Source organism: Hemisphaericaspora subhashii (assembly GCF_019202705.1).
Source record: "Hemisphaericaspora subhashii strain CBS 10753 chromosome Unknown scaffold3, whole genome shotgun sequence".
Taxonomy (NCBI): domain Eukaryota; kingdom Fungi; phylum Ascomycota; class Pichiomycetes; order Serinales; family Debaryomycetaceae; genus Hemisphaericaspora; species Hemisphaericaspora subhashii.
In genome coordinates, this window is record NW_026057212.1 from 105,162 (window position 1) to 118,151 (window position 12,990).

General features: G+C 34.0%; 3 protein-coding genes across 3 annotated transcripts; 1 reads left to right on the forward strand and 2 right to left on the reverse strand. All coding sequences in view use genetic code 12, as the record gives it.

Moving 5' to 3' along the window:
- Nucleotides 1–58: 58 nt before the first annotated feature.
- FAB1 (1-phosphatidylinositol-3-phosphate 5-kinase) lies at nucleotides 59–7,594 on the reverse strand (the record flags this gene model as incomplete). The annotated part of the gene is made up of 1 exon (XM_049410651.1): nucleotides 59–7,594. The coding sequence occupies one exon, from the start codon at nucleotides 7,592–7,594 to the stop codon at nucleotides 59–61; it is 7,536 nt and encodes a 2,511-aa protein (XP_049265754.1).
- A 2,547-nt stretch (nucleotides 7,595–10,141) lies between these two features.
- Nucleotides 10,142–11,185, forward strand: J8A68_000925 (uncharacterized protein; the record flags this gene model as incomplete). Its single annotated transcript, XM_049410652.1, has 1 exon — nucleotides 10,142–11,185. The coding sequence occupies one exon, from the start codon at nucleotides 10,142–10,144 to the stop codon at nucleotides 11,183–11,185; it is 1,044 nt and encodes a 347-aa protein (XP_049265755.1).
- A 581-nt stretch (nucleotides 11,186–11,766) lies between these two features.
- CHT4 (putative chitinase) lies at nucleotides 11,767–12,969 on the reverse strand (the record flags this gene model as incomplete). The annotated part of the gene is made up of 1 exon (XM_049410653.1): nucleotides 11,767–12,969. One exon carries the CDS (start codon nucleotides 12,967–12,969, stop codon nucleotides 11,767–11,769), a length of 1,203 nt encoding a protein of 400 aa, XP_049265756.1.
- Nucleotides 12,970–12,990: the final 21 nt, after the last annotated feature.

Genomic DNA, 12,990 nt, shown 5'->3' on the forward strand with positions numbered 1-12,990 from the left:
AAAAAATCCTAAAACTACAATTAATTAAACAAACTAAATACATACAAGCAAAATTCCTTTACTTTGGTCCTTCATACCAAATATCTGGTACTTCTAAAATATACCTCTCCATAGCTTCTCTAAACCTAGCTCTATACTGTTTTGGAGTCACAATAGTAGGATCTTTCCCCCTCTTGTTCCCTCCAATCAAATTATTCCCCTTCACCCAATTCTCAACCTTCTTATCCCATGTAAATGTCCTTAACCAATCAATTATACCAATATATAATTTCTTACTTGAATCGTCAATTCCAATAACTAAACTATAATCCATCACATCCATAGCAGAAAGAAAACTGGTATCATTGAATAAACATCCTCTTAATAGTTTCTTCAGTTGTTCTTTAACGAATACTGGTGATTCATAAATATATTCAATCATATTCTCATCTAATAAGACTTCATTTTCTTTCCCTGTTTGTTGAACATGACGATTTCTCATTGAACCCTTTAAATCAAAAATACGGGTAGTTTTATGATTATAGAATAAATTCTCCATGATTAAGAAATCCATCTTGAATAATTTCCCAGTGGTTGTGTTTTTGATTTGAACTTGATAAAATCCAAAGATTTTGGCAATGGCTGTAGTAAGACTATTATAGATGGCTTGACTAATATATTTGAAATAAAATGGAGCAATTGAAACGAATGATTCTAATTCAGACTTGGATAATTCTTTAACGATATATCGATTATCTAATGTTTTCAAGAAATTGGATCCACTTTTACCTCCACTAGACTGCCATTTGATACATCTACTCAAACTTTGAATAAAATTATCATTATTCCCACAGGTTCTTCTTAATGCTTCAAATTGTTCACTATAGAAAATCTTACATGATAAATTGGTATTCCCATCAATAAATTGATATTTCAAATGATTGGATTTATTCTTAGTCAAAACATTCTCTAAGATATTTAATCGATTAAAATCATTAATATTCTTCTTAAACTTCTTTTCAATTTTATAAAACTGATTCATCTTCTTTCGTTGAGAACTATCCAATTGTTCATTAAACTTCTCGCCATCACCTCCATCACCACCACTACCAACAATATCATCATTCAATTCTAACGCAGTTTGGATCTTCAGTTTATAATCATTCGACGACAAACAAAACGAAACCAACGAACTTGGTTCATCTTCTCTCACAATCACATCAGAATCAGCAAATGTATGCTCATGATCTTCTAACGCATATGCCAATGGATCCCATAATGTCGCCGAACGATCTGCCCAGAAATTAGTCAATGATTTCAATAAGGATTGTTTCTCAGGCTGAGAGATTTCAATGGCTTGTTGTGCTGGTGGTTGAGTAGTTGGGATATTCATTTCTCGAGGTTCTTCATCACTACTTCTCTTACTGTCAATAACTTGGTGTCTGTTTAGCTTATTCTTATCTTCATCCAAACCTGCTCCAACCACATCTTCAATCTTGTTATAGATTTCCACAATTGGTTTACTTTCAAATATAGGTTGTGCTTTGACTTTCGGTTTTTTCTTTAATTCACGTTGACGTTGTTTGGAAAATTCCAAAGAAATTTGATCATAATATATCTTATCGAAATAATTTGCCAAATGAATGACTTTGTTTTGCGATGGGATAACTGTATTGGTTGTGCCCACAGGTTGGGATGTAGTCGTGGCTGGGTTGGGATTAGAATGTACACTGTTTTCAGAAGTTCTACTTGAAGTAGACGACACTCTGCGACCAAGCACAGGAACAGTGGATGATGAAACATTTATCAAAGCAGTAGGCTGTGGTTGTTGCTCACGTTTAGTATTCTCTTCAACTGTTTGTTGCCACTTACTTATTCTTTCAGAAATATTTGACCCTTGATGATATAATGTATTATTGGAAAACATTTTCGTTTCAATATTTGAATCGGAAAACCTTCTATCCAATGGTATGGTTTTAGGTAATTCAAGCAATGGAGCAGTTTCAGAATTTTCAGCTACCAGCTTAGAACTTGATTCAGATTTATTAGATTCTTCTTGAACATTACTCTTTCTATGTGATGACATATCCACCATTTCCACTTCTTTATTCTCTTCATTATTGTTAATAGCTTCATCGTCCTCTTTGTATTTATCCATCAAGAAATTACGTAAATGAAACTGAGTAATTCTAGTAATTTCATTTTCACTAGGTAAAAACTTCTTCTCAAATTCATTAAATTCATTATCCCAAATCACACCTAATTTCTGTAAATCTCTCAATATCACATTCAATCCAACATAATTGGTAGGAACAGTTGAATTATAAATATTTTGTAATTTTTCAACAAGTTGACTCTTTTGTTGTTCTAAATTATCCTTCAATTCTTTAATCCTCTTCATCCCATCTTCTGCCTTCTCAAATGTATCCAATTTAACACGATTCAATCTTTTGGATATCGATTCAAAGAAATGGATTGTCTTGGATTGAATATTATTATAAGCATCCAATTTCAATTTCACATCAATATCAGGAATAAATTCCAATTGTTTCTTAGGCACCATAATCTCATAATTATCAATCATAGAATATTCCATCCGGATAACCAAATCATTAAATGCAAAACATCTGACATAATTCGTGGTGAAATCATGCTCACATCCTCCATGAATATTTTCTCCATAAAACCAAATCTCAAAAAATTTCCCAATTGATAAATAATAAGTCTCATCATTCATGACAATTATAGGTGTGGCATAATTACATACTTTACAATAACTCCACATCACTCGTTGATTCTTACCTTGATAATTCGAATTGGTAGCAATGTCAAATTTCTCTAATATTAAATCAATCTTGGCATTTCCGTGGACATAACTCTTATAATGATCAATAATGGGTTCTTCACAATCAGTACATTTCTTGGTACTTTCTTGGAAAGTTTGGTCTAAGAACAACCCTAAACATTTATCATTATCGGTATAATAATCAATAACTACAATACTTGGCCCCGTACAAGGAGTTGCATGCTTGATGGAAACAGTAGAATGTAAAACATGGATATTTCTATGGAAGATCGGATATAATTGATATGAATTATATCTCATACAATTGGACCAAATCCGGGCTCGGGAATTATATTCATTGATTAATCCTTTTAGGTGAATATCACTGGCAAATTGCAATATCCTTAATAAATCATCTTGTTTGTTAGGTAATGCAGATATATCTAAATTCACACGAAGTTCATCTAACCAACTATCATCAATTCCTTCTACTGATTCTAAATTCTGAATGACCTTATTTCTTTTGAAATATCCATGGAAATTATAATATGAATCAATAACATTCACTAATGGAGTAGGTAAGGTAAACATCAGGATTGGAGAAAGACTTAATTTCCGTTCATTAAATAACTTGACATAATTAACAACTTCAGTACTATCTAGACTTAATTCACAACTCTTTGATTCTTCTTCTTTATCATCATCATCTTCCGGATTATTAATCTCTTGTAATTTCCGATTAATTTCAACCACTTTTGAATTCGTCAATTCTTTATCAAATGACACTAATAAATTATCAAAATAACTCTTTTCAAACCTAGAATTAAGATATCCCGAAATCAACGTCTCAGCCGCATATTTTATACTATTCAATAATTCCTCATCACCACCTCTCAAACAAATTGTAAATCCATTTGCAAGTTCACTTCCTGTGAAAAATGCAAATGTCTTAATTATGTTATCAAATTTATATCTCTTAATTTCAAACCGTTCACAAGTGCCCAATTTCCCCTTTTTGAAAAATAAATCATTCACCGATTGGAAGATATCCGCTTTACAATATCGAGAAATTCTTTCAATCACTTGGGGTTTAACATTAGACATAACAGTTATCCCACTTTCTTCCAACAATTGTTCAGCTAATCCACAAACAGAATCACCCACGACGATAATATCCGGCTCTAATGAAATCAATCTCGAGACTAAATTGGAAATATAGACCGATTGTTGAGCATGGATAATTCTCAAACTAATAAACTGTTCTTTCTGTTTCAAATATTCCACCGGGAACATCAACAATGCAATCCTGGGACTATCAATCTCAAATGACATCCTCTTCGAATCGATATTTTTGGTCATGAATAATCCATCAATAACACTAGTTTCTTCAATCTTACCTCCCAATATCTTCTTTATCTTAATATATTGTTTCACATCCAACGTATCCGTGATTCTTATAAAATTAATACATTCCAACAGCTTTTGTAATGCCTTAACCCAACGATCTTGATGTTCTTTAATATCACAATCTTCCAAACTTTGTCGTAATACAGTCTCCAATAAATCGGCATATACTTTATTCCGCACTTCATGATTCCGCTCATGTTCATTCCAAGTATGGTCTTGACTGAGATGTTCTTCACTGGATAAGAAATCTTGACTGGGGATTGCCGTACTGGTAGTATCATCAATTGCACTTGCTGAAACATCAGATATCAAATTCACTGACGAAGTACTGACAAATTCTGAAGCACTATGATCGTTTGTAATTGTTTTCGTCAACGTATTCGAATTTGAATGAATTCCATTCTTGTGATTATTATTATGACCAGGAGATGCGGGTGATGAAGGCACAGTCATCAAAAAACTTCCATTATGTTTCTCAAAACTAGGAAATCTATTATTCTTCAGCACGTTTCTAACTCCTTTACTCTGTCTTCTTGATCTGATTCTTTGTAATGAAGCATGAGCTCTTTCTTTCGATCTCAAACTTTCCTTCCTTGGGTATTCTTCCACAAATGCAACTGAATTACTTGGGAACATTCTTCCAAAATTACTCGACGTTCTAAAATTCCCGGAAATCATCGATGGGAATTCTCCTAATGTAGGCACAGTGACACTCGTATTCGTATGAACTGGTGGTTTTGGAGTCGTGGGGTACGGAAGATTTAAGGAGGCATATAACGACATCGCATGCTCATCTTCTTCATTATCACTAATGCCTCCACCATGGGCATCGATCCCATCTTCATCATCGTCATATCCTTCGTCTTCATCTTCATATTCATCATCATCATAATCATCATCATCGGCGTCGGAATATATGCCTTCAAAATGACCAGGATGGGGCATGTCACCAGGCTCGACTGATCCTTCTTTTCGTGACATATGTCTTCTTAAATCTGTTCCTGAACCTGATTGGACTCTGAATTTCTTGAGTGAAACTTTTCGAGCAACGAAGGTATTGGTGGCTCCACTTATGTTGTCCAAACTTCGACTAGTTACTAATTCTGGACGATGATGAGAAATCGGTGATAGATGAGAATAATTCATTCTCCAATTCTTATTAACATCATTTGAAGTTGATGATTGTGGTGTATGATAATGATGAGGTGTTGTTGGTGTTAATGTACTCACTTTTAAACTGGATCCATATCCACTTGAAGATGTCTTTAGGTTTGATCCTGATAAATTACTTCTCATTAATGGAATTTCAACCGATTCCCCTGTTCGCGTAGTTGGGATAGCCATACGTGGTGCTTGTTTAGGATGAACTTTAATTGATTCATCAGGATATGTGAATTGACTATTGATGTTGTTATTATGATTGACATTTCCATTATTACCTCGAGATGGAGAATTTGAATTACTACTAAGTGTAGCATTTGACCCTTCATTCTTTAACGCACCAGCCTTATTCGCCAAAATTGTACCTGGTTCATTCATAACACTATCCCTATATGAAGTCGTCGACAATGACCTAATCCTTGATAATGGATGATTAGGAACAATCAATTCCTCACCATGTTTCCCCTTGGTAGTATCCACCACATCTTCAATCGCTTCTTCATCCACAATTGCATGCTCATCTTCCGAACATGAAGAATCATCACTAAGATATATAATAACATCACTATAACATGGCTTACACACTCTAAGTTTGTCATTATATGGTCTTTTATGGGCACCACGAGGATTGGAATTGTTTCGTTCATCTTTATGTTGATTATATGATATGAATAATGTACAATCAGCACAAAAGATCTGTCCACAAAATCGACAATGATGTTTTCTTCTAAAAGCCGTGAATGGTCTTAAACAATTCAAACAATCTGAAACAAATGCATCATTCATCCAATATTTCTTGGGGATTCCTCCACTCTTTAATGGATTTTCAGATGTCTTTTTGGGTTTTCGTTTAGGTTTCTTCTCTCTTGTCCTACCACTATAGATTGATGATGCTGATGATGCAACCACTCCTATATTATTTGTGATTATTGTTTTTGCATTGTCTAATAATACAGCTGATAAGTTTGATGTTGGTCTTTTCTTGATGGCATTGACTTGATCTTTAGATTGTAAGGCATGAAATGAAGATACAGTTGGTGACTGTCCTGAATCTGACAATATACTTGATGCTATTCTTCTTTCTGCTTTGATTGGGGATGATTTTGCAATGGATTCACTATACATGGAACTTATATCATATGGTAAATAGTTCCCCCTCATACTTATATTGGTACTAGATGGATTCTCTAATGTAAAATGATTTCTATGCAGTATATTGACTGACATGGTACTTTCAGCATCTGACGCGGAATCATCAGAAAGTTCAATATCATTAGGTAGATTATTAAAAATTGAAGAAATCCTACTTTGCAATGTCCTATTATTGGTTGCTTCTGCTTTCTTGGAAGGCTTCTTTGAATCAGTATCCACATTCACTCTTCGATCGCCATCTATAGATTCCACCTCATTGGCACCTGCTGCAGCAACTGCATGGATATTATGAACAGAACTAGTTGCACTATTATTAACTGATTGTATCCTGGGGAAATGCATTGTTGAAATCCTAAGAGTTTTATTATCTGATGTAACCCTAGGTGTATCTTCTGCTTTAGTTTGTCGTATATTCATATGTGGTGGGAGCTTATCTCTTTCTTCACTCAGATGTAATGGAACAGGAGGTGTTGATGATCCAAATCGGCTACTTACTGTAGGTGAACTAGCGATTTTGCTTAAGTCTTTAGATTCTACTGGTGAGGGCATTCTCATTTCAGGAGAGTGCATTTTGCTTCTTGATTCTTTCCCTAATACGGTTGGTCCTGATGCAATTCCAAGACCAACAACACTTGAATTTGTAGTGCCTGCAGTATTTGTAGTTGCAGAAACAGTAGCAGAAGTAACATTTGTAATTGGGATAGCACTTCCAATATCTCCTGGAACGCGTACTATTTGAGTTGTTGTATGTTCATCTTCTTCCTCGACAGTATCTTGTTTAGGTGAATCTTTAAGTTTATAATTCTCAGGATGAGCTTCAGTATATACAGACTTTGGAGAAGTTACATAATTTTGAGAATAATTCAGAACTAAATGTGAAGCATTTGCAGTAACTTTTCTTAATGTTTCTGATAGTAGTCCTGAAATTGATTTTGAATTGTTTAATTCTGGATCTGGAATTGTTGGGAATGAAACAAAGTCATCAGAATTGGATTGTTGTTGCTCTTGGTCTTGTGTATCAGTATCGCTTTCTTCATCACTGTTATTTGTATATGAAGGATATCGTTGCTGTTCTTGTTGTTGTATTGGATCAGAAGTAGTTGTTGCCATTGTCAGGAACAAGTGTTGCAAAGATTATAACCACAATAAAAAGATTGTTAAATTATTGGAATTAATTGAGATTATCAATTGATAAATTAATATTTGTTGATTGTCTTTAGTAATAAGTGTGAATATCTTTATAATATTTAAAGGTGGATGTGTATGTGTTGCAAGTATATGTGTTTGTAAAAATACAGACTTAACGAATCTTGTATGTTTTTTTTTTTTGGAATAAAAATTGTTTTGTGTTTTTAATTGTTTGTGTCTTCTGTTAAATTATAAATACAAATATATTTAATCGTGTAATTAACTGACTGATGGCCAACTGTAACCTTTTACGAAACACAATATATATTACTTTAAGGAAATGAATCAGAATAACTAATAGATCATTATAAGATCATCTCCAGATAAAAATATTTAATTAAATTATTATTGAATCAAGTTGTCAGTTAAAACTGGTGGGGTTCAATTTACTACATAAACATTTGCATTTTGTTAGTCGTGCGATTTTAACCAAAAAAATAATGACGTATCTATAGACGACATTGGGACAAATGTCGCGTCAATTACGGAAACAACCACTCAATCTATAGAATGTGTTATATGACAACCCAGGTAATGTATAAATATCAAAGATCTATAGGATTGCACAAAAGTATAGGAATTAGATTTGATTTGCCACCTTTATCCATATCACACGAACCTTAAAAATGTATGTTATTTTGTTATGTTCGTTCGTTGATGATCACTTTTCTATAAAAATATCCTAAGTCAGCAGTTTTGCAACCATTTTCATCTGAATGTATATCCTTACTCCCATTCTCATACTTTCCTCTATTCAAACTTACTCCCCCACTTTGCTGAACATTATCACGAAGATCGTTACAACACCCCCCCCCCCCCCCCCCCCCCCCTCACATCTATAAAGTCCTCTTGACTTATCCCATGCTCCCAATTACCATCAATCTCCCACATCGATAAATATACCGATCAATGTGTCTCTACTTCCACACACCTACAAATCCATCCCCTATGGGAACATATTCTTCTCCATACATCTCTGCACCCACTGGAGTACTCATAGCAAGAACTGGACCAAGGGGAACCTCTGCTTCGGTTTTCATTCCTATTTCTAGATATAGATATAAATATGCTTCGAGATATACAGAATTTACTCCTCATGTTGCTGGAGTTACTGATCCACTTATTTGAATACGCCTACCTGATATAATAGTTAATTATTTGCATATATTGATTGATCTTATCGAAAAATATATACATGAATGGAATACATATAAAGCTCTGGATCATTGTTATGTCTTTATAATTACACTTAGTTACATACTCATTAATTTTATGTTCTTTGATTGTGAGAAAAAGGAAAGCGTAGAATGTGTGTATATTGACGTTCTATCTTCTGATAAGATTGCTAAAAGCTCCATTACAGCTGTATGTAAGTCATGTTAATCGATGTTGCTACCATAAGGGAAATCAAAGAAACAAGTTACAGTGTGGCATTACCTACCTAAGTTTTCAACAAGTTGTAAAAACCCACTGGGTATTTTGTAAGTAATGCAAGAAGAATTTGTTTCTTATCTTTCCAACTGGCAGCATCTTCGGTCAACAGACCTACATATGTAATATTGGTGTATAAAAACCAAATGGGCTCTTAGCATTCCCAATCATCAGCAAATTGTAGTTAGAGATATCATAAATGAAAATTACATACCATACCCCTTTTCCATTTCATCAGTGGGTAAATCAAATCAATTAACTATATAATTCCCTTCGATTATCGGTCAATTTATATGGCTTGATAATATTAACGATGTCCAAGTTGTTTGTATTAGATATTGGACTTATAAAAAAAGGGATAAAAGAAGATGACGTGTGTCTATTGTTGTTTGAAGAGAGATACACATAATAAGATAAATTTGGTAGTAAACGACATTGTCGTCATGATATAAAATGTCGTTATCTAATATCTTTATATTTTTGTGTAATTGTGAATCAAATCAAAAGCTTAGTCGTATCATTTTATACCTTTTGATAAAAAGGTTACCATTTTTAATAAATATCTCTTTCTTTATAGTAATTGATCTTATAATTAGTTTATATCTCCTTATATGAATCTCTATATGTGTGTACCTGTATTGTATATAATTTTAATATTATTATTGTAAGTATTGCTTATAATTTCTTGTTGTTCTCCTTAAATAGCGTAAAATTCAACGGTATTTTTCTTTTATTTATTAAGGAGACAAAGAAATGAATACTGAATGAAAAAAAAAAAAATTACAGCCAACACTTAAAATTCTTATACACACTACCTGAAACTATCATACTGACATTTAATTAATCACTTGCTATTAAACCCCAATTACCAATCTACAAGTCATCAATCTATAACTGTCTCTATTAATTTTCAATTGGATACTAATAACAAATACAATCCAAATATTGCTAAATAAAAATAGATAGACATTTTAGTATTTTAATTAATTACAACCCTATCGTGTCCCTCCCCCTGTCATAATCAAATAGTCACAAGTAATGTCCACCTTACAAAGACGTCGTGGTGCTAATAAATCATCAACACCAAAACCAAGAGAATCTTCAGATTCACCATATGAAAATAACCATAATGGAAGTCATTCTCCTATAACCCCCAATGATGTTGATCATAAAATTGGTTATGATGCTCGTGATATACAAGATCGTCAATCTTCAACAATAAAGCCTCCACTTTTAACATTGATGGAAGAAGTATTACTTATTGGTCTTAAAGATAAAGAAGGTTATTTATCATTTTGGAATGATAATATTTCATATACTTTAAGAGGATGTATTTTATTAGAATTAGCATTTCGTAATAAAATTACATTAGTTAATGATCCTGCAAGACGTAGATTTGAATTAAGTGATAGATTAGTTGAAGTTATAGATGCCGAACCTACTGGAGAAGTCTTATTAGATGAAGCTTTAAAAATTATGAAGAGTGATGAATCAAATTTATCAGTTACAAATTGGATTGATTTATTAAGTGGTGAAACTTGGAATTTAATGAAAATTAATTATCAATTAAAACAAGTTAGAGAAAGATTAGCTAAGGGGTTAGTTGATAAAGGGATCTTGAGAACTGAAAGGAAAAATTTCTTCCTTTTTGATATGGCTACACATCCAGTTGCTGATAAATTATCAAAAGAATATATCAAGAATAGAATCTTAACTTTATTAATTCAAAGAAATGTCGAATTGGATAATTTCGCCAATGATCAATTCCCAAAAGATACTACTTATAGACATTTAAGATCAGTAGCATTAGTATGTGGAGCATATGCCGCTAATGTATTGGAAAATGTATTATTATCTTTAAATTATGATAAAAGAGATCAAGCTTTTACAAGAGCAGATGAATTATTAAATGATTTTAGTGAATTCCCATTCAATTTAAGTCATCAATCTCCTTTAGGTTTAGGATTGAATTTGGGACAAGAAATTTCTTCAGAAATTGAAAGTTCAAATATAAGTGAATTACAATTGGAATTGGTCGCGGCGGTTTTGAGTGTATTTGCAAGAATGGATTCTATTTTGTAAGCATCGAGTAAGCGAAGCTTTTACGAGAATAATATCACCCTTTCACCATCTACAATAGGTCATCCATTGTTTTGTTTTAGAATAAAATCTTTTATTTACTCTCTTCCCTTATTGTACATTTAGTAGTTTTTTATACACAAATAATATATTCATATAATCTTCATATATATCTGCCTTCGGCAGATAAGGCGAAGGCTATAATTTATGCTGCGTAACAGCTCATTCTGCGGTAGGCATTTAACGCGAAGCTTTTAGAGTATTTACCCAAGGCAGCGAAGGCGAAGTCTAATATATATGCTGCGTAGCAGTTCATTCTACCAAGGCTGATTATTTATAGGAAAATAATGCTGCGCAGCAACTCAATCTGCCTTCTGGCAGATTAGATTAGAGCCATCGCCCTTCAATTCGAACAGAGTGTGAAGCTTCAAGCACTTCGAGTCCTAGGCATTATTAGCTTACGAAATACATATTCTTAGATTCTACATTCAGGCAACCCAGCCCGTGGCTTAATATGCAAATATATAGATTGCCGTACAAATTATTTTATATATATCCCTTTTTCTAAATACTAATAGAACCCCCTAAAGTCCTTTCAAGTAGTTACTACCAGGGTATGAAATAATATTCTCCTTCCGATCCAACTTCTCCACCCCTCCAATCTGATCGACAAAATTACCCACCAAACTTCTTTCTTCACATTCATCATCCCCAGCAGAATCCCACCACATTCCCCCACCTAATCGATTCAGCAAGATATAATTCGCCTTAATCCTCACACACTGGACATTATCATACGTAATCACCTGTCTCATCTTGACATCATAACTCACAGCACCAACTTTTCGTAAATCAACCGATTCTTGTCCAATAGGTAATTTCTTATAGTCAACAATATCTTCCTCCACACAATGTCCATGATGGGATTTATCAAACCCAGCCCCAATTCCTCCTGCTTTAGCCCCATGAAAGACACGACCATACATTGGCATACCTAATATTAATTTATCCGAACATATTCCGGCATCTAGATATTTCTGAATCACGCCGGATGAACATAGGTCGTTATCTCCATTATTTCCGAATAGATTCGAATGAAACCCCGTATGTCGGGACCAACCCTCGCCGGCGAAATCATAACACATGACATTCCAAAAATCGATAACCTGATCCATGGTCCTCAAGTCAAAGTTTTTAATCTTATCCCCACCCGCTGGGGCAGCTATTGAGATTGAATATTGCGGTGGAAGGGCTTTTCGTAATGCATGAACGAGTTGGACAAATTGTTTTCCCTGATGAGGGGTGGACGGATATTCCCAATCTAGATCCACTCCATCAAATCCATATTCGGCGATATGGTCAACTATACTATTAATAAAATTGTTCAATCGTTCAGTATTGGCGACTACGGCTTCGAATAAATGCGCAGTGCCCCAGCCTCCTATAGATAAGATTGTCTTAAGTCCACGATGTAATTTCTTCAATTTGTACAATTGTTGCAAGTTTCCTGTTACTTTGGCACCATTGGGATTGGTGGGGTCAGGTAGTGGGAGTTGAAAGTCTGCCCAAGCGTCGTTGGATTGGATATGTCCCGTAGTGGCTGAGGGGAGGAAGAAAGCGTAAAAGAGATGGGTGTAGTTCTGGAGGGGGATGGAGGTGAGGAAATGGTTGCGGGAGTAAACTGACCAGTTTGAGAAGTAGATTCCTGTTTTCATGGTTGGGCACTGAGTGAGTTGGAATGAATGTTGCTGTTGGGAATGAAGTTTATTGGAAATACGTTGAAACATTTTGCAATTTGATGAGTCTGG